Here is a 22,583-nt window from a genome sequence, read left to right as displayed (position 1 = left end):
GGTTTAATGTTGACATTAGTTAATGAAGCAATGATACAACCGGATCCAGGTAATGTTGGGATTAAAGGAAAGCATAACTATGAATTAAATGCGATAATTATTTTAGTCAAGAATATCATATACAACTGTAGTAAGAAAGGTCTCATTCCAAATATTTCATACATCAAGAGACAAATGATACAATATTACAACACAACAATATATGTATACATTAACCAGGAACCCTACTTCCTAAAAGTATGGTCCAGTTTACACATGCTATACAGAACCGTTGAGTAAGTAAATTATTTTGTTGGACATGTAACAATGTTATCGACTCTGTACAATTATACTGAAGTATTATCAACCTTACACGTACGTATTGAACTGTATACTTTTACACATGTCAACCTGTATGTATACCTGGGAAAAAGAGCAAAATAAAAACAAAAACAAAACAAAACAAAAAAAACCCCAAAAAACTATTATTTATAAACAATACTTGAAGGGAAATGTTAAATTCATTAATGATATACTGAAAAAAGATAGTAATTTTATGACCTATGAGGAGTTTATTTCCTTATACAATATTAAGACAATTTTTTTAGAACATTGGCGTATCATCAACTCCATCAAATCATACTTACTTTCGAAAAAAATAACCCTGTGTAAAGCAGAGGAGCCACTTATTCCTAATAACAAAGAACGTAAAGGATGCAAGATTTTCTACTCTGTCCTGCTTAGGAAACATACATTACAAGAAAAGCTAAACAACCAACTTAAATAGGAAAGGGATGTTGAAGTAGATATATCAGAACAACTCTGGAAAGTTTTTAACTTTGTACCTTTCAGAACAACTTGTAATACACAATTCAGATAGCTTCAACATAAAATTGTCCAAAGAATCATTACAACAAACAATGATTTAGTTAACTATAAATTATTGATACAATCTGCTTCTTGTACATTTTTGTAATGTTACATTCGATTCAATAATCCATATATTCACATCCACAGTATGTTGGATTAACAAATTACCTACACACCCAGTATGAAACTGACAAATTTACTGCCTTTTCGCTGTGTAACAACAGTAAATTCTTCATCTTTTGGTCATCTTGCCATAACCTCTTCACATAAATTACAATAAAAGTGTGTTCTTCCGGCCTTGTATCACCCTACGGATTATCTACCACCCATATGTCCATATTTTGTACATTTACATGTACCACAAACGCAACAATTATGTACCCATCATAAAGAAACAAAGTGATCACAAACATATAAAAAATTTGAAACACATTACACCGGCTAGTGAAGTGTGACAGTAAAAGAAATGTGACAGGTGACCAACGCTCTGTAAGGGTAAAGGTGGTAAGATGTCAAGTGTTATTGGATGAACTATGACCAACACTCTTGAAGGGTAACAGGTAAGATGTGAAGTGTTTTTGGATGAACTATGACCAACACTCTTGAAGGGTAACAGGTAAGATGTGAAGTGTTTTGGATGAACTATGACCAACACTCTTGAAGGGTAACAGGTAAGATGTGAAGTGCTATTGGATGAACTATGACCAACACTCTTGAAGGGTAACAGGTAAGATGTGAAGTGTTATTGGATGAACTATGACCAACACTCTTAAAGGGTAACAGGTAAGATGTGAAGTGTTGGATGAACTATGACCAACACTCTATAAGGGTAACAGGTAAGATGTAAAGTGCTATTGGATGAACTATGACCAACACTCTTAAAGGGTAACAGGTAAGATTTGAAATGTTATTGGATGAACTATGACCAACCCTCTTGAAGGGTAACAGGTAAGATGTCAAGTGCAACACTCTTGAAGGGTAACAGGTAAGATGTGAAGTGTTTTTGGATGAACTATGACCAACGCTCTTGAAGGGTAACAGGTAAGATGTGAAGTGCTATTGGATGAACTATGACCAACACTCTTGAAGGGTAACAGGTAAGATGTGAAGTGTTATTGGATGAACTATGACCAACACTCTTAAAGGGTAACAGGTAAGATGTGAAGTGTTGGATGAACTATGACCAACACTCTATAAGGGTAACAGGTAAGATGTGAAGTGCTATTGGATGAACTATGACCAACACTCTTAAAGGGTAACAGGTAAGATTTGAAGTGTTATTGGATGAACTATGACCAACCCTCTTGAAGGGTAACAGGTAAGATGTGAAGGGTTATTGGATGAACTATGACCAACACTCTTGAAGGGTAACAGGTAAGATGTGAAGTGCTATTGGATGAACTATGACCAACACTCTTGAAGGGTAACAGGTAAGATGTCAAGTGCAACACTCTTGAAGGGTAACAGGTAAGATGTGAAGTGTTTTTGGATGAACTATGACCAACGCTCTTGAAGGGTAACAGGCAAGATGTGAAGTGTTATTGGATGAACTATGACCAACACTCTTAAAGGGTAACAGGTAAGATGTGAAGTGTTGGATGAACTATGACCAACACTCTTGAAGGGTAACAGGTAAGATGTGAAGTGTTGGATGAACTATGACCAACACTCTTGAAGGGTAACAGGTAAGATGTGAAGTGTTGGATGAACTATGACCAACATTCTATAAGGGTAACAGGTAAGATGTGAAGTGTTATTGGATGAACTATGACCAACATTCTATAAGGGTAACAGGTAAGATGTGAAGTGTTATTGGATGAACTATGACCAACACTCTTGAAGGGTAACAGGTAAGATGTGAAGTGTTATTGGAAGAACTATGACCAACACTGTATACGGGTAACAGGTAAGATGTGAAGTATTATTGGATGAAATATGACCAACTGACTGACTGACTGACTGAGTTTGGTTTTACGCCGCTTTTAGCAATATTCCAGCAAAATCACGGCGGGGGACACCAGAAGTGGGCTTCACACATTGTACCCACGTGGGGATTCGAACCCTGATCTTCGGCGTGACGAGCCAACGCTTTAATCATTAGGCTACCCCACCGCCCCTAAATATGACCAACACTCTTAAAGGGTGACAGGTAAGATGTGAAGTGTTATTGGATGAACTATGACCAGCACTCTATAAGGGTAACAGGTAAGATGTGAAGTGTGATGATTTGTCAACCATTCAGTCCCTCCTGATGAGATATACTGCAAATGAGTGCCCCTATGGTAATTTGAGTTCAATGGAACATGGTCAGCAGCCTATGACTCATAAGTCCTCCTATTATGTCCCTGTTCATTGAAGGAAAGAACTGGGCTCATTGTTGGCTATTGCATGAACAATATTTGGTCTTGGTGATTTTTTATGCATTCAAACATTTGCCGCCACCCCACACTATAACTGTAGTGTATTGGTGATAATAAGTTGTGTCACTAGTATTATCTGGGTGACCGGAAGCGGCATGGCCTGTATGGGGTAGTCATAAATAAAGTATGGGACTGTCAAGACGTGTCTCTCATCTGTGCATGTGAGGAACCCTGCCCTGGCAGACACTACATTTGGCGACAAGGATGCAGACTCAAGTTATGGTGGAACAGAAGAAGAAAACTGTATGTTGTTGATTCAGTTTGCTGTTACCACAGAATTAGGAGACATTACAGTGTTCAAGTTTGAAAAAAAAAAAAATAGAGGAGAAAGAAAATTTGTTTTGTAAGTGAGGAACACGTAAGAAGACAATTTTGGAAGAGTATAGAGACATTTATGGCAAAATGACAGCAGAATATTTCCATAGCTTACCAACTTTTGAGTGTTCAGGCGATCAGACCGCATTAGGTCCGCGATGGGAGAGATGGCATAGAGCATTTGAACTGTCAATCACAAGTGAGGGTGTCACTGACTCAACTGTAAAACATGCTCGCTTGCTCACTAGAGCTGGTCTAGAAGTGCAAGATATATTTTTCACTTTAGATGACATTGGAGATGCTAAAGACTATGACAAAGCTGTGAAAGCATTAGACAAATACTTCAAACCTAAAGTCAATACTTATTATGAGAGACTGGTATTTAGAGACATGAAACAAGAAAGTAATGAGACTATGCTGCAATATGTGACAAGATTGAAAAGACAGATAAGTGTTTGTGCTTATGCAGCTACGGGTAGTGAATTGGAACAATTGAGAGATCAGATAGTCTATGGATATAAATGTAACCTGAGAGAGAAATTGATACAGAAAGGGTCAGGTTTGACTGTGGATGAGACTTTAGAATTAGCGTTGGCAGGAGAAGTAACTAAAGTGAGAAATGAACACGTCATGATTGGAAAAGACATGAATGTGAAACAAGAGCCAGTTTACTTCATGTCGAAAAAGGGATCAGGTCGTTTTGCAAAGAATAGTGATCGCTGTTGTTATAGATGTGGGCAAGAAGGACATTTGGCTCATGATGAATCGTGTCCGGCACGCAACAAAACATGTTGAAGGTGTGGCATTGTAGGACATTTTATTGACTGTTGTAGAACAAACATGTCACTCCTGGGTCGTGGAAGAAATTCACGATCATTACGATCCTCGTATGGAAGAGGTAGAGCTAGAAGTGATCAAACATATGGAGGACAGGATCATGTCAATTTAGTAGATGAAGGTCAGACAGAAATGTGAAATGGTGTCGCTGAGTCAGAGGAGTTTGAAACTGTAGAGGATGAAGAGTATGCATTTCAAGTATCAGGGGACAAGATGTTAACAACTGTAACCATGTGTATAGGAGGAGCAAACCTAGAGATGATTATTGATTCAGGATGCAGTGTGAACATTATGAATCATGACCATTGGAACTCTTTAAAAGAACACAACATAAAATGTGCTACCCAGAAAACATCCAGAAAAATATTTCCATATGATGCTTTGAAACCGTTGGAAGTCATTGGCATTTTCACAGCTCAAGTCAAGGCTGCAGGTGATAGTGATAGACAGTCTGTTGATGCTGAATTTATCGTTGTCAAGGGTCAAGGACAGTCACTTTTGGGGAAAGAAACTTCTGAGAAATTGGATTTATTGAAAGTGGGATTTGATGCCCGTGTTAATGCCATCACAAGCTCAGACATTTATTCAGAATATGTCACTTGTTTCACAGGAGTGGGGAAGCTTAATAACTATCAAGTTCATATTCATGTAGACACATCAGTTCCTCCTGTTGCTCAGAAAATGCATCGTATTCCATTCAGCCTTAGAGACAAGGTTTCTAATAAGCTACAGGAACTGGTAGACCATGACATCATCGAAAAGGTGGAAGGCCCAACACCGTGGGTGAGCCCAGTAGTTGTTGTACCTAAACCTAACTCAGATGATATGTGCATTGATATGAGAATAGCTAATTGTGCAGTTGTGCGTGAGAGGCATGCAATACCGACAATAGAAGAGGTTCTGCATGACATGAACAACTCTACAGTGTACTCAAAGTTGGATTTAAAGTGGGGATATCATCAGTTGGAATTAGATGAAGAATCACGCGTCATCACAACTTTTGTGACGCATCAAGGCCTCTACCGTTATAAACGGCTTGTGTTTGGCATCTCATCAGCTCCAGAGAAATACCAATCCGTTGTTGGACAAGTACGTAACGGATGTGTTGGTGCGAACAACATTTCAGATGATATCATTGTGCATGGTAAGGATCAGGAGGAACATGATCAGCAACTCAAGCAGGTGATGAGTAAAATCAGAGACTCTGGCTTCACATTGAATCCTGACAAGTGTCAATTTCATATGTCGAAATTAACTTTCATGGGCCATGTGCTGTCTGCAAAAGGTATTGACCCCTCGACAGAGAAAGTCAAAGCTGTACAGGAGTTCAGAAAACCTGAAAATGCATCAGAGACACGAAGCTTCTAAGGTTTAGTCAACTACTGTGCTCGGTTCATACCAAACATGGCAACAGTGTCTGAACCGTTGAGAAGATTGACATGCAAAGACGAGTCATTCATTTGGACCAGTGAACATGATCAAGCATTTGAACAGCTCAAAGCAAGTCTGGTGAACACTGATACTTTGGCATATTTTGACAAAAATGCCCCAACAAAAATCATTGCGGATGCAAGTCCGGTTGGACTTGGAGCAGTCTTGGTACAGATTCAACAAAGTGAACCTAGAGTTATTTCATATGCCAGTCGCAGTTTGACAGATGTTGAACAGAGGTATTCGCAAATGGAAAGGGAGGCGCTCTCATTGGTGTGGGCATGCGAACGGTTCCATTTGTATTTGTACGGCATCACGTTTGATCTTGTCACAGATCACAAGCCATTGGAGGTGATTTATTCTGCATGTTCAAAGCCGTCCGCACGAATTCAGAGATGGGTGCTCAGACTTCAACCATATGCATTCAGAGTGCAATACAAGCCAGGTAATCAGAATGTTGCTGATGTATTCACGACTCCACAAAGATCAAGTCACTAAGACCAGTAACTCCTGGCCTTCTATTCTAGCAGAGGAATATGTCAATTTTGTAACACAAAGAGCGATGCCAAGATCAATCAGACTAGAAGAAATCCAGAAACTGTCAGAGACTGACAAAGAGATATCAGAACTACGGAGATGCATTCAAGAAGATTTGTGGGACAAAGGACTGTGTATGCAGTACAAGCATGTCAAACATGAACTGTGTGTACAAGGAACTGTAGTTTTGAGAGGAACTCGAATTGTGCCTCCACAGTCATTGAGGAAACAGATTATTAGTGCAGCTCATGAATGGTCACTTAGGAATAGTTGGAACAAAGCAGCGCCTGAGAACAAAAGTATGGTGGCCCAGTATAGACAAAGAAGCTGAAAAGTTTGTCCAGTCATGTCACAGCTGTCAGGATGTTTCTAGTAGAGTTCCACCGGAACCTGTGGTGTCGACAGAATTGCTGCAAGGTCCATGGCAGCGTCTCGCTTTGGATCTTATGGGTCCACTTCCAAGTGGTGAGCATGTATTTGTAGTGGTTGAATACTACAGCCGGTACTATGAGGTTGATATTTTGAAGTCCATTACCTCACATATCATTAAAAGTTTCGAAGAAATGTTTGCCAGATTTGGATTTCCTCTCTCCATCATCAGTGACAATGGTAGACAATTCATATCAGCTGAACTGTCAGCTTACTTAAATGAATGTGGGATCATTTTGACACACACAACACCTTTGTGGCCTAGTGCTAACGGTGAAGTTGAGAGACAGAATAGGTCACTCATGAAGAGAATTCGCATTGCTCAAGCCGAAGGTGGAGACTGGAAAAGAGCCATACAGACTTATTTAATTTCCTACAGATCAACTCCACATTCAACGACAGGACAGACGCCAGCACAACTGATGTTCAACCGAGCAATCCGGACATAAGTTACCAGTAGTGAAAACCAACATGCAACTGGATGAAGAAGTAAGAGATAGAGATGCACAAATCAAGTTGAGAACAAAGCAATATGCGGATAGAACACGGAGAGCATGTGAGTCTACGTTGAAGACGGGTGACAAGCTGTTAGTGCAACAGAGGCGACATGACAAAATGACGACAAAATTTGAACACAGACCATATACAGTGGTTAGCAAGATTGGTAATAGAGTGTTAGTTCAGGCAGAGAATGGCAGTCGATATAGAAGAAATTCGAGTCAAGTGAAAAAGTTTGTGGAGTCATCATGTGTGGGTGAGAACAGTGTACATGTTCAGTGTGATGGTGGAAATGTGACAAGAGCAGAAACGTCACAAAAAGAATCATCTAGTGAGAATACCCTGGATAGTCAGGAAGTGGATAGCGGGTCAGTGCATGGGGTGCCGTGCAGTGGTGGAAGTGGTGCATCCACCAGTGTGTTTAAATCAGGTGAGAGTACTGTTACCTGAGGGTGTCTGGGTGTTCTACCCTTCACCCTAGGCAATCTGTCTATCCACTCTTGTTCTGGGGATGATGTAGCTAAGATGGATAGTCAAAGATTAGTCCGGTATGTTGTTCAAGTCCATTTATTTTGGAATGAATTCTCACACAAACGTCCTCAGATATTACCTAGCATTCCTGGTCTACACACAACACAGATTCACAAACTTCATGGAAGAACTTGTTGGATTCTTGTACAACTCCTAAAGTTACTAGTTCATCTGAGCCATTCTCTCAAGAACCTCTCAAGTCAACGGTGGGGCCCAGAATCGCCCTCTCTCTCTCAGTCAACTAACAAAATAGTCTTCATAACAATTTTGGCTCCTCCCCCAGAAATACTGCCCTACACCCTATAAAAATGACTCATAACCCATCTGACTAATAAGTTACTTTCATTAGTCCCTTTTCAAATAACTCTTATCCCAGCTGCACCACTAACTACAATCATTTCCTCTCTTCCAAGACTTAATCGGGACCATCAATTTCTTCCATTTTAAATGTACTTTATTAGTGAGCTTAAATCATTCGGAAGCATTCAACCAAATAAAACTTCCGACTAGCAGGCGCCAGAAGATGTCTAATCGAATCATTACGTGTGTCCCTTTTCTGATTCTTAGTATCTTAATTACCAGTAATTTCCTAAATGGTATATGAGTCACCCGATCCACATGTTCCACTCATCTCCCTTATTAGATTTGTTGTATGCAAGGAATATGAATCGATATGAATTTGGTTACTCTGGTCAATGCACTTTCCAAGCACAATGACACTTCTTAACTTAACTTCAAATTTTCCTTAAATATTACCAAATATATTTTAAGTTTTCAATTCTAAATATCCCGGTTATAGTACCCCTGATTTACAGGATGTGTGTAGTGGTAGACTAGTGAGGCATAGGAGTCAACCAGCAAAATACAGAGATTACGTAATGAGTGTAGTAGTGAAGTAATCAGTGCGAAGCATTTGCATCTACATCATGTACTGAAACAGTCTGAAGTGTCCAGAATTAGTCAACCAATTGACTGACCAATGTCTTACTGTTGTAAATAACAAGGACTTGGTTTTAAAAAAAAAAGGAAAAAAAGGAGAGTGAATTGTATTTGAACTGAATATTATTTTCTGTGATTCTCCAGAAGATGTGGAAAGGTGAAGCAACATGAGGAGTATTTACTGTGATGTTTTATATGTATTTTTATAGTCATATTTGTACAAGAAAAACAGTAATTGTCAGTCTCATTTTAATATACAGGATAAGTAAATTATTTTAATCTTAAGGAAAAGAGGGAATGTAGTGTATTGGTGATAATAAGTTGTGTCACTAGTATTATCTGGGTGACCGGAAGCGGCATGGCCTGTATGGTTAGTCATGAATAAAGTATTGGACTGTCAAGACGTGTCTCTCATCTGTGCATGTGAGGAACCCTGCCCTGGCAAACACTACAATAACCAATCCACCGCCTTGTCTGTCCTTAGCCCTCAGGTTGACATTGGCTTGAGAATCATTTCGATGTCACCATTTGACTATTGTACACAATTAACGTCTGTATTGTTTATATTTGCATGTCGACAAGTTCTGCCTGCCCCATAACTCATACTCAAGTAGCCTAAGAATAGATTTTCGTAAATTGTTTGTCCTCGTTGGAGAAATCTTAAGCAAGGGACTGGGAAACCAGATTAGAGCAGTCTAGGTGCTAACACAATCTGCTTGATAGCTTGGCCCATCATGTGATGTTGGAGACATGACAGCATTCATACAGCGTTCAGACTGGCTCTTGACAAGATGTCAGGAACACTGTGGCTATTCTGCCGTAGCACTAGTAGACGATGGCAGGCTCTGCCATCAACACTCCCCATGTGCTCTTCTTAGAAAGGAGGTCTTTTACACCTTTCCTGCTGCTCTTCCTCATGTCACAGTACAGCCAGATTCCAGTAGTGATGGAACAGCTGACTTCTGTTACATAATAGGTCAATATGCAGATCAGGTGGTTGATAGTGAGGTCACCATCTTATCTTGTGTACCGGTTGTAACTCTGCATATTTAGAGAATAACCCACAAGGTACGAATGATAATACGACTGAGGAAATATGTCACGAGTGAAATTAATGTTCACTGTCCCAAGCTTTAGCTTACAAATGGTACATGCTCAGTTTGGTTAGGAGTTTTACAGATAAAAATGTACACCTCTGGCAGCTACGAATACTTTTCTCCACATCAGTAATCATTCCTGGCCAATAAAACAGAGTGTGAAGAAGTGCCATGGCCCTGTCTCTGCTAAGATGTCCCTTGTCATCATGAAGATGGGTAATAACCTCATCTCACTCTGGCTGGGGATCTGCTCCAACATCTGTAAGTTGCTGCCTGTGTCATGAAGATGGGTAATGACCTCATCTCACTCAGGCTGGGGATCTGCTCCAACATCTGTAAGTTGCTGCCTGTGTCATGAAGATGGGTAATGACCTCACCTCACTCAGGCTGGGGATCTGCTCCAACATCTGTAAGTTGCTGCCTGTGTCATGAAGATGGGTAATGGCCTCATCTCACTCAGGCTGGGGATCTGCTCCAACATCTGTAAGTTGCTGCCTGTGTCATGAAGATGGGTAATGACCTCACCTCACTCAGGCTGGGGATCTGCTCCAACATCTGTAAGTTGCTGCCTGTGTCATGAAGATGGGTAATGACCTCACTTCACTCAGGCTGGGGATCTGCTCCAACATCTATAAGTTGCTGCCTGTGTCATGAAGATGGGTAATGACCTCACCTCACTCAGGCTGGGGATCTGCTCCAACATCTGTAAGTTGCTGCCTGTGTCATGAAGATGGGTAATGACCTCACCTCACTCAGGCTGGGGATCTCCTCCAACATCTGTAAGTTGCTGCCTGTGTCATGAAGATGGGTAATGGCCTCATCTCACTCAGGCTGGGGATCTGCTCCAACATCTGTAAGTTGCTGCCTGTGTCATGAAGATGGGTAATGACCTCATCTCACTCAGGCTGGGAATCTGCTCCAACATCTGTAAGTTGCTGCCTGTGTCATGAGGATGGGTAATGACCTCACCTCACTCAGGCTGGGGATCTGCTCCAACATCTGTAAGTTGCTGCCTGTGTCATGAAAATGGGTAATGACCTCATCTCACTCAGGCTGGGGATCTGCTCCAACATCTGTAAGTTGCTGCCTGTGTTATGAAGATGGGTAATGGCCTCATCTCACTCAGGCTGGGAATCTGCTCCAACATCTGTAAGTTGCTGCCTGTGTCATGAAGATGGGTAATGACCTCATTTCACTCAGGCTGGGAATCTGCTCCAACATCTGTAAGTTGCTGCCTGTGTCATGAGGATGGGTAATGACCTCACCTCACTCAGGCTGGGGATCTGCTCCAACATCTGTAAGTTGCTGCCTGTGTCATGAAGATGGGTAATGACCTCATCTCACTCAGGCTGGGGATCTGCTCCAACATCTGTAAGTTGCTGCCTGTGTCATGAAGATGGGTAATGACCTCACCTCACTCAGGCTGGGGATCTGCTCCAACATCTGTAAGTTGCTGCCTGTGTCATGAAGATGGGTAATGACCTCATCTCACTCAGGCTGGGGATCTGCTCCAACATCTGTAAGTTGCTGCCTGTGTCATGAAGATGGGTAATGACCTCATCTCACTCAGGCTGGGGATCTGCTCCAACATCTGTAAGTTGCTGCCTGTGTCATGAAGATGGGTAATGACCTCACCTCACTCAGGCTGGGGATCTGCTCCAACATCTGTAAGTTGCTGCCTGTGTCATGAAGATGGGTAATGACCTCATCTCACTCAGGCTGGGGATCTGCTCCAACATCTGTAAGTTGCTGCCTGTGTCATGAAGATGGGTAATGACCTCACCTCACTCAGGCTGGGGATCTGCTCCAACATCTGTAAGTTGCTGCCTGTGTCATGAAGATGGGTAATGACCTCATCTCACTCAGGCTGGGGATCTGCTCCAACATCTGTAAGTTGCTGCCTGTGTCATGAAGATGGGTAATGACCTCACCTCACTCAGGCTGGGGATCTGCTCCAACATCTGTAAGTTGCTGCCTGTGTCATGAAGATGGGTAATGACCTCATCTCACTCAGGCTGGGGATCTGCTCCAACATCTGTAAGTTGCTGCCTGTGTCATGAAGATGGGTAATGACCTCATCTCACTCAGGCTGGGGATCTGCTCCAACATCTGTAAGTTGCTGCCTGTGTCATGAAGATGGGTAATGACCTCATCTCACTCAGGCTGGGGATCTGCTCCAACATCTGTAAGTTGCTGCCTGTGTCATGAAGATGGGTAATGACCTCATCTCACTCAGGCTGGGGATCTGCTCCAACATCTGTAAGTTGCTGCCTGTGTCATGAAGATGGGTAATGACCTCATCTCACTCAGGCTGGGGATCTGCTCCAACATCTGTAAGTTGCTGCCTGTGTCATGAAGATGGGTAATGACCTCATCTCACTCAGGCTGGGGATCTGCTCCAACATCTGTAAGTTGCTGCCTGTGTCATGAAGATGGGTAATGACCTCATCTCACTCAGGCTGGGGATCTGCTCCAACATCTGTAAGTTGCTGCCTGTGTCATGAAGATGGGTAATGACCTCATCTCACTCAGGCTGGGGATCTGCTCCAACATCTGTAAGTTGCTGCCTGTGTCATGAAGATGGGTAATGACCTCACCTCACTCAGGCTGGGGATCTGCTCCAACATCTGTAAGTTGCTGCCTGTGGAAAAGGCCATCTTTCACGTTGAGTGAGTCCCACTGCCTTTGAACACCTGCAGTGTCTCGATTCATGGATTTGAGATCCTTCTCCTCAGGGCAAATATGGTTGATTAGACTTTAACTTGCATTTGTACATCCCGCCATAACCAACTAGCGAATCAGTCAGTGGCTTGGCAGCTTTATATGGTTTGTGCCAGAGTTAGCTAACCAGCAGGAGATTCCATGGAACTGGACAGTACTGGACTGACTGACTGACTGAGTTTAGTTTTACGCCGCTTTTTTAGCAATATTCCAGCAATATCACGGCGGGGGACACCAGAAATGGGCTTAACACATTGTGCCCATGTGGGGAATCGAACCCGGGCCTTCGGCGTGACGAGCCAACGCTTTAACCACTAGGCTTCCCCACCGCCCCGACAGTACTGGACAGTTCTTCAATACCTCTGTCTATTCAGGGTCTGTTTTGATACCCTCGATAGAGGTCACATGACCTAGGTATTTAATGGAGGTCTGCAAGTAGTGGCATTTTGATGGCTTACCTTGAGCTCATTGCTCGTAATCTCTCAAGATGCTCATCAAATCTTAGAAATCACAGTAATGTCATCATGACAGTTGACGCTTTGAAGAAGATGAATGTCAATTTGCCAGTCAAAAACTCATTCAGTTACACTCATAAAACCAAGTGGGCCAATAGTAAAGGCAGTATGGACCTTATGCTCCCAGTCTACTTCGACTTGTCAATATCCACTTTCAAGATCAGGACAAGTAAAGTATTTTACTCTATGTTATGCATCAAGAGTTCCCTATATCCTAGGTAGGGCAGGAACCTCAACATGTGCAACTATTCAGTTTTCAATAATGAACACAGAAGCCCAAACTCGAGTTGTATTTGTGTAGTTGGACAGCTGTTGAGGCACATGGACTAGTAGATGGATGCATGGATAACTTCAGAAACCAGCATTTGCTTCATGACTTCTTTTGGACATGACCTATTTTCGATGAGTTGCCAAGTCAGTATGTCCCATGTTGGTACTTCAACCTCCGCCAAGGGCATTGCCATGAACAATTTCGGTTAATAATTGTATCCAACCTGAATCAAAAATATTTACTTAGATACATCAAAATTTATCAATTGAGTCAATTTGCTTTAAAATACCATTGATTAAATGTGAAATAATACAATAAAAGATTCTTACATGATGATTGGACATATTGATCCCTTGTGATGGAAAAATGAATACAGTCAAGGAGGACATGCTTGACCGTGATTCCCTCATCACAGGGGATACAAAATGGAGGATCGTCACCCATCATGTTATAACATGGTTAAATAAAATCGGTCTATATACTCTCTCGTTACCACTCATGGCTTTTGCCTTCTATGTATTTTATTTTATGTGTTTTATGTTTTAATTTAGATATACTAAGTGAACTGAGACAGTAATAAAACACTACCTTTATACATATATACTTGGCTCGTTTTCTCATTAGGTGTGCTCTCAACCTCATAATCCGGATTATCCTCTTCTATCAACACATAAACACGTCACAGTCCCTATAATCCAATGTTAATTGCTAAATTATTGAAACGGACAGGACGTTGGCCTTTTTTCTTCACTCATCCGTCCTGAGCCCTAACCATTACCTGTATAGGGCTAAACCGTATTACTGGTGGTTCAAGGGAGGTTACTCTCTCACTACATATTAGATGCGAATATGGGCCACACTTAAAACTTAATAACATGAAATCTGTCAAAATAGATGTCAGCCAAACAGATATTCATAAATACAATCTAAATGTCACTTATTGATACGAAATGCATGAAATAGTTACTGCATCAAAAATCAACAGCAAAAAACACACTAGTACTGGCACTTGATCTCAAAGCTTGGCTGTGGAGTCATTAATATTCATGAATGAATGAATGTTTTTTTAGACCAAAGGTCAATCACTTGTACATTCAAAAATGATTTAACATGTGCACATGTGTATAACATTTCTCCCCCACCCCCCCCTCCCCATGGTGGCAGACCCGTAAGATGCATAAAGATTCAAACAAATTCAACTGTTGCTTTCTCCTTAAGTATACACAAACTTTGACAAATTACGTATAACTCCAGCACGTTTGTCTTGCAACAGCTCAACAAATTTAGCCATACTTGGATATTTGTAAACTGACCTTGATATATATCTTTTTCTATAAAGTTCATATTTAGGACAATCCATCACAACATGGTAGTCATCTTCAATGTCCTTACAGCAAAATGGACATAATCTTTCATTGAATTGTAATTTGGGAGTTAACCATCTACCTTTTTCAACCATTAAATTATGAGAAATTAATCTGAATTTACTTACCGCAGTTCTATATTTAACAATATCAATATCTACCAAGTATCCTTCAAAACATAAATTTTGCTTGATATGCAAGTAAAACCTTGTGTCACTTAATGAGGCTAAATTATGTCTCCACATTTGCTCATATATATCCCTAATTCTGAGACTAAATGATCTAAGAAATCCTAGTTTATTAATAACTACTTGGGCATTCCACGGATATCTAAATCCATACTTATTCAGGGTATCCCTAAGTAAAGTCACCCAGCTTACTCTATCAGGATGAGATCTGGACAGCTCTAATAAAGCATTATAAACAACTTTAATATAACGGTCATCGTTGCTATCAAATATCTTCACCCAGTATTTAACTATCCTTATAAATCGAACTGTAGCCAATGGTTGAGCATTAACTTCACCATACACAATAGCAGAAGGAGTAGAAGGTTTAACTCTTAACATATACTTGATGAACTTTAAATGAACCTTCTCAATTGTGTGTGCCTCCATGACACCCCAAACCTCAGAACTATAACATAATATTGGTGAAATGAAGGATTTGAACAAATTATATTGTATATCAAGAGATATATATGTGTGGGTTACTATTGATAGTACGATAGAGAGAATGCAATGCCTTATTACCCTGATCAGATGAGTCAAACTTCTCATTGTCTACAGACCACCACCATCAAAGAAGAATAAACTTACAAATGTTCACTACTGAAATATCAGAACTAATTGAAACAGTAGCAGTCTCTCATGGGCATCTTCTGATCACTGGTGATTTTAATATTCATGTTGACAAAAGTGTTGACAAGTTTGCACAGGATTTCCTTCAGCTACTGTCATCTGCTAATGTCCGACAAAATGTGAAACCGCCACACACAAAGAAGGTCATACTTTGGATCTTGCTATTACTAGAGAAATGGATGACTTCATCTCAATTAAGATGTTTCAGATAAGCATATTTCTGATCATGTTTTGACTGATATGACTCTTGATCTATCAAAGCCTGGACCAGTCTTGGCGCAGGAGCAAACTCAAAGTTCATCGCCAGATATATAAACTTACCAGAAATAAAGTGAACTCTGCCTTGAAAACAGCAAAGCAAAAGTTTGCATCAGATGGTATAACCAAAAACAAGAACAACTCAAAAGAACTGTTCAAACTGTTGAACCAACTTATAAAGGGTAACTCTGAACACAAGCTTCCAGAGCACAGTACTCCAATTGTTCTGGCTGAGAAATACGCTACATTCTTTCAGGACAAGATACATCGGATTAGAACCAATCTTGATACAGGATACAATCAATCTAGCTCCACTTCCTAATGAAAGCAAGTTCTCTGGTAATGTGCTTGAAAGCTTTGGACATGTTTCTGTCAACCTTGAACTGGATATCATGAAGAATGCACCATCTAAATCTTCACCACTGGATCCCATTCCTACCTGGCTGTTCAAGTCTGTGCTATACTATTTAGCACCTGAAGTATGGGACATTATGAACTCATCTCTCTCCTCTGGCACTGTTCCGAGTGTTTTTAAACATGCAATTGTCATGCCAGTTCTAAAGAAACCTGGAGCTGATGAAAACAATTTGAAAAATTTCCATCCAATCTCCAACCTTTCATTTGTATCCAAATGTTTAGAGAAAGTGGTAGCTGGCAAACTGAAGGTACATCTTGAGACAAACCACCTTGCAGAATCATTCCAGTTGGCCTACAAGACATCTCATAGTACAGAGACAGCTTTGGTGCGAATCCACAGTGATATCCTTCTCAATATGGGCCAGAAGAAGGTGACAGCACTTGTGCTCCTTGATCTTTCCAGCGCATTCGATACCATAGATCATACCTTACTCCCTGCATCGACTTAAAAATCACATTGGGGTAACAGGAAATGCACTGAAGTGGATCTCTTCATATTTACGAGGCCGCACACAATCTGTCAAAATCGGAAATGTTCAATCATCAAAGTCACCATTGTTATATGGTGTTCCCCAGGGATCAGTTCTTGGCCCCCCTTCTGTTTACAGTCTACATCCTCCCCATTGGTGACATTATCAGACGGCATTTCATTGGTTTCCACATATATGCGGATGATACGCAACTCTACATTGCCTTTGAATCAGACGATGTTTCACTGTATATCAACAAACTTGAGCTATGCATTAATGAAATCAAATCGTGGATGACCTCCAACTACTTGAAGTTGAATGAGGAGAAGACTGAGTCCCTTCTCATCGGCTCCAAACATCAGCTTATAAAGTTGAAGACTGCTTTGTCATTACCTTCACTTCGTATTGGTGACACAGACATCCTACCATCAGAAAGTGCCCGGAATCATCCTTAATTCCAACATGTCCATGGATGCACACATCACCTCCATAAGTAGAGCCTGCTACTACAAAATCCATAACATCAGCAAAGTCCACCACTACCTTGATACTGACACTTGTAAACTTCTGATGCACTGTCTTGTCACTTCCAAACTCGACTACTGTAATTCACTATATGCCAACCTCTCAAATAAATCACTCCAGAAACTTCAAAGAATCCAAAATTCTGCTGCCAGATGTATCACCCACACTCATTGTCATGACCACATCACCCCAGTACTACAGTCTCTACACTGGCTCCCCATCTCTGCAAGAATTACCTTCAAAATCCTCATTCTGACTCATGACTGCCTCTACAATGATAACTTTCCGGACTATCTCAAACATCTCATCTCTGTGTATGTACCTCAGCGATTGTTTCCGATCCTCCTCTGGCTCTCTCCTAACCCAACACAGATCTCCAAACCAACTGTCTGACCGAGCCTTCTCCTGTGCCAGCCCTAAACTGTGGAAGTGTCTTCCAAAGGAAATCAGGAACACTTCATCGAAAGAAACTTTTAAATCTCTATTAAAGACCCATCTATTCACTGCTGCCTTTCTGTAAAAGTCATATGAACTATTCCCTTCAACAATATTGTCACAGCGCCACTGAGCATCTCTATGGTGGATATTAGGCGCTTTATAAATACATTATTATTATTATTATAATGTTCTCTGTGTTTCTGCAAAACTGCCTAACGATGAAAAAACAACTCCTAGATATTTAAATGTATTACAAGCAATTAATTGTTTTCCCATTGTAGAACCATTTTTCTCCTTGGGCAATTCTCCCACCTTTTCTATAAACAACCACTTTGGTTTTATCAACATTAACTACCAAGCCCCACTGTTTGCAGTAAGAATGAAGAATGTCTAATCCACTTTGTAATCCTTTTATAGTTTCACTAATGAGCACCATATCATCAGCAAATAACAACAAAAGTATACAAAGGTGTAATACTATAAGTCCAAAATCTTGAGCAGCACTCATGTAGTCAACTGTATCATTGATAAAGAGTGAAAACAGTATTGGTGACAAATTTTCGCCCTGCCTAACCCCAAGTGATGAAGAAAAAGAATCTGAAATACTATTTTTAGCTAATCTGACACAGGATTTAACATTACTATACATGTTACGAAGAAGTCGTAAAAGGTTTGAACTTATACCAAGACCATACAGTTTAGACCAAAAAGCTTGTCTGTTAACATAGTCGAACGCCTTACGATAATCAACAAAGGCACAATACAGTTCAGCCCCCTTATTAATTGAGAGGTTTATCAGTCCATGCAATACAAAAATACAATCTACAGTACTATAATGCTCTCTAAATCCATCTTGTTCCTCAATAAGAATAGAATATTTGTCACACCACTGGGCTACCCTCAAGTTTAAAATACTGGTAAACAGCTTGTTCATACATACCAATAAGCTTATTCCCCTATAATTGTCAGGATTGTTTTCATTACCCTTCTTATGTATAGGAACGATTACAGCTTTTGTCCACTCAATAGGAAAGCATCCAGTCTTAAGTATAACATTGATCAGTTTAGTGATGATGGGTGTTAAAATATATTCACTAAAAATTAAAAAAATCATTAATTATGCCACAATATCCCGCCGAGCGTATTCATGAGCGTATTCTTTTTGTAGAATGGTTCACACAATATCTATGACGCCATTGGTTGAGATTTTTATGTAATAAATAGGTGTCATATGCTAATTGCCAAATGTCTACTTTGGAGAGTCTAACCGAATATATATTATCATTTTGTAATTATGGGAGATCTAAGGGTTTTGATTTTATTGCGTTAATTTAACATAAATGAAGAATATTGTAAGCATCAGTAGGAAATATGATAAAGTTCCCATCAATATAATCAAACTCAATTGTAGTGATAATCGTGACAGTGTGCAGGCTCATTGTATTCAAACCCTTACGGCTGTCAACTTGAAAGAGGAGATGGAACAGAATTCACATAAAACTGCTGTTTTTATCACTGACAATAAGTAAGTAACTGATTTTATTGCAAACATAGGTCATTGTTACATTTCTACTGATGTCACATGCTGTGTGCAGTTGCTCTTGGTCCAACATATCAAATATTTAGATTAGCCTTTTGGTTTCGCGGAATATGATCTTGCACATCTGTTAGTGTTTTCTTACTTAAAATGTTGTTCATTTGAAAGGCATAATATACTGAACTACAGCAGAAAACTGAAATATTTTCCTTGAAGTGACTCATGACCAGAAAAATGAATTTCAGGAACATATAAGGTGGATAACGCAACAATCCAGTGCTTTGTGACTTGTTTCATTCTGTTTACCCTGATCACAAAGGTATAAAAAGGAGACCATTTGCTAACTCACAGTAATTCACCATTCAACCAACTGATCCAACATCAAGTGACGCTACTGCGATGCCACGCCTATCATTTCAGCAGTGAGAGAGGGAGAGCATTGGGTTGTCTTAATGCTGGAATGTCTACACCTCTGAAACCGATTTCTGCCTGCACCCATACAGTCCGGCAACATTGACTCAACGCTTGGCGTCCCTACAACAGCCCTATTCTGACACATAGACACCGACAGTGTCAACTGGAGACATCGATGCTGGAAGCGGAGACTGCAGCAAGGTGTCTTCTTCACAGATAAGTCCTGTTTCAATATCAGTAACGGTGTTGCTGTCTGAGTTCATGTGAGGAGACGTCATGGTGAACGTTATGCCAACTGTTGTGTGAGGCTGGCTAATGGTTTGGGGAAGAATCAGAGTGCTATTGAGAACACCTGTACATATTTTCAGAGGACATGTCACAGCTGTTCCCTACTCAGAGGAAGTATTATGGACTCACCTCATTCCCAGTATGACTTTCCCTCCATGTCAACACAGGAATATCACTGAGCCATTTCCTCCACTTTCCCCAGAATTAGCACCCACTGAACACATATGTGATGAAATTAGAAGGAAAACTGCAATGGGACCCCTGAGCCATTCAAAGTCTATGAACTCGAAACATCATTACAACATGTATGGCAACAGAAACCACAAGATCTGATGAGGCGAAGTGATGCAGTCATTATAATGCCAATGCTGGGCATACCCCTTGTTGACGTTGTTTACAATCAACTTGTCAATTTTCATTTACCCCCTAAGTCCTTTCGAAAGCAACCTGCACTTTTACTTAATGATCATGCATGAACTTGATCTTGCTGTTTGTTACAAATTTGATACCAGTTGCTAGCAATACTGCTTAGTTACCCCACAGTCTCCGCGATTCGTATAACAAATTATTGGTGATGTGTTTCTAAAGTAGTTCAGTATATGAACAATGTGGAATGTATGAGAAACCCTCTAAAAGACTATAATGTGATATGATATACGATGACCTGAAATAACAACACAAGACAAAATACTCATAGTAAATCTTAGTCTGTAGATGTGTTGTGGTTAATACACTCAGTGTTAGTTTAGAAGGTACCTGCTGTCTGTAGATGCGTTGTGGGGATTACACTCACTGTTACATTAAAAAGTACCTGCTGTCTGTAGATGAGCTGTGGGGAATACACTCACTGTTACATTAAAAAGTACCTGCTGTCTGTAGATGCGCTGTGGGGATTACACTCACTGTTACATTAAAACGTACCTGCTGTCTCTAGATGCGCTGTGGGGAATACACTCACTGTTACATTAAATGTACCTGCTGTCTGTAGATGCGTTGTGGGGAATACACTCACTGTTACATTAAAAAGTACCTGCTGTCTGTAGATGAGCTGTGGGGAATACACTCACTGTTACATTAAATGTACCTGCTGTCTGTAGATGCGCTGTGGGGATTACACTCACTGTTACATTAAAACGTACCTGCTGTCTGTAGATGCGCTGTGGGGAATACACTCACTGTTACATTAAATGTACCTGCTGTCTGTAGATGCTTGTGGGGAATACACTCACTGTTACATTAAAAAGTACCTGCTGTCTGTAGATGAGCTGTGGGGAATACACTCACTGTTACATTAAAAAGTACCTGCTGTCTGTAGATGAGCTGTGGGGAATCCCTTCACTGTTACATTAAATGTACCTGCTGTCTGTAGATGCGCTGTGGGGAATACACTCACTGTTACATTAAATGTACCTGCTGTCTGTAGATGCGCTGTGGGGAATACACTCACTGTTACATTAAAAAGTACCTGCTGTCTGTAGATGCGCTGTGGGGAATACACTCACTGTTACATTAAAAAGTACCTGCTGTCTGTAGATGCGCTGTGGGGAATACACTCACTGTTACATTAAAACGTACCTGCTATCTGTAGATGCGTTGTGGGGAATACACTCACTGTTACATTAAAACATATCTGCTGTCTGTAGATGAGCTGTGGGGAATCCCTTCACTGTTACATTAAAACGTACCTGCTGTCTGTAGATGCGTTGTGGGGAATACACTCACTGTTACATTAAAACGTACCTGCTGTCTGTAGATGAGCTGTGGGGAATACACTCACTGTTAAATTAAAACGTACCTGCTGTCTGTAGATGAGCTGTGGGGAATACACTCACTGTTACATTAAAACTTACCTGCTGTCTGTAGATGCGCTGTGGGGAATACACTCACTGTTACATTAAAACTTACCTGCTGTCTGTAGATGCGCTGTGGGGAATACACTGCCAGTTCTCGGTGAGGTTCTCCCCTAGGTGTAGACAGCAGCATCATTACCACAGCATCAACACCATTCTCTGTGGTGAAGGATCCAAGTGCTGCTACTACATCTTCCTTGTGCAGAAAATCCTGAAATGCAATACACCATGGTAACAAGCACTCACATCACATCATTCTACACAGGGCTAGCTTCACATAACAGTACACAGGGCTAGCTTCACATAACAGTACACAGGGCTAGCTTCACATAACAGTACACAGGGCTAGCTTCACATAACAGTACACAGGGCTAGCTTCACATAACAGTACACAGGGCTAGCTTCACATAACAGCTTCACATCAGGGCTAGCTTCACACACTACACAGGGCTAGCTTCACATCACACTACACAGGGCTAGCTTCACATAACACTACACAGGGCTAGCTTCACATAACAGTACACAGGGCTAGCTTCACATCACACTACACAGGGCTAGCTTCACATAACAGTACACAGGGCTAGCTTCACATAACAGTACACAGGGCTAGCTTCACATAACACTACACAGGGCTAGCTTCACATCACACTACACAGGGCTAGCTTCACATCACACTACACAGGGCTAGCTTCACATAACACTACACAGGGCTAGCTTCACATCACACTACACAGGGCTAGCTTCACATAACACTACACAGGGCTAGCTTCAC

At 40.8% G+C, this 22,583-nt stretch overlaps 1 protein-coding gene across 2 annotated transcripts in view; it reads right to left on the bottom strand.

Annotated features, from left to right (window-relative positions):
• LOC124260265 (protein prune homolog 2-like) overlaps positions 1–22,583 on the bottom strand; it is a 64,565-nt gene that overhangs the window by 12,342 nt on the left and 29,640 nt on the right. For both annotated transcript variants that reach the window (XM_046694520.1, XM_046694519.1), the window contains exon 8: positions 21,867–22,022. In XM_046694520.1, the coding sequence (XP_046550476.1) occupies positions 21,867–22,022 (156 nt within the window). The remainder of the gene's footprint in view (positions 1–21,866; positions 22,023–22,583) is intronic.

The sequence above is a fragment of the Haliotis rubra genome, unplaced genomic scaffold, assembly GCF_003918875.1.
Source record: "Haliotis rubra isolate DU_JTF1 unplaced genomic scaffold, ASM391887v1 Scf758, whole genome shotgun sequence".
Taxonomy (NCBI): Eukaryota; Metazoa; Mollusca; class Gastropoda; order Lepetellida; family Haliotidae; genus Haliotis; species Haliotis rubra.
This window is presented reverse-complemented; position numbering and strand designations above follow the sequence as displayed.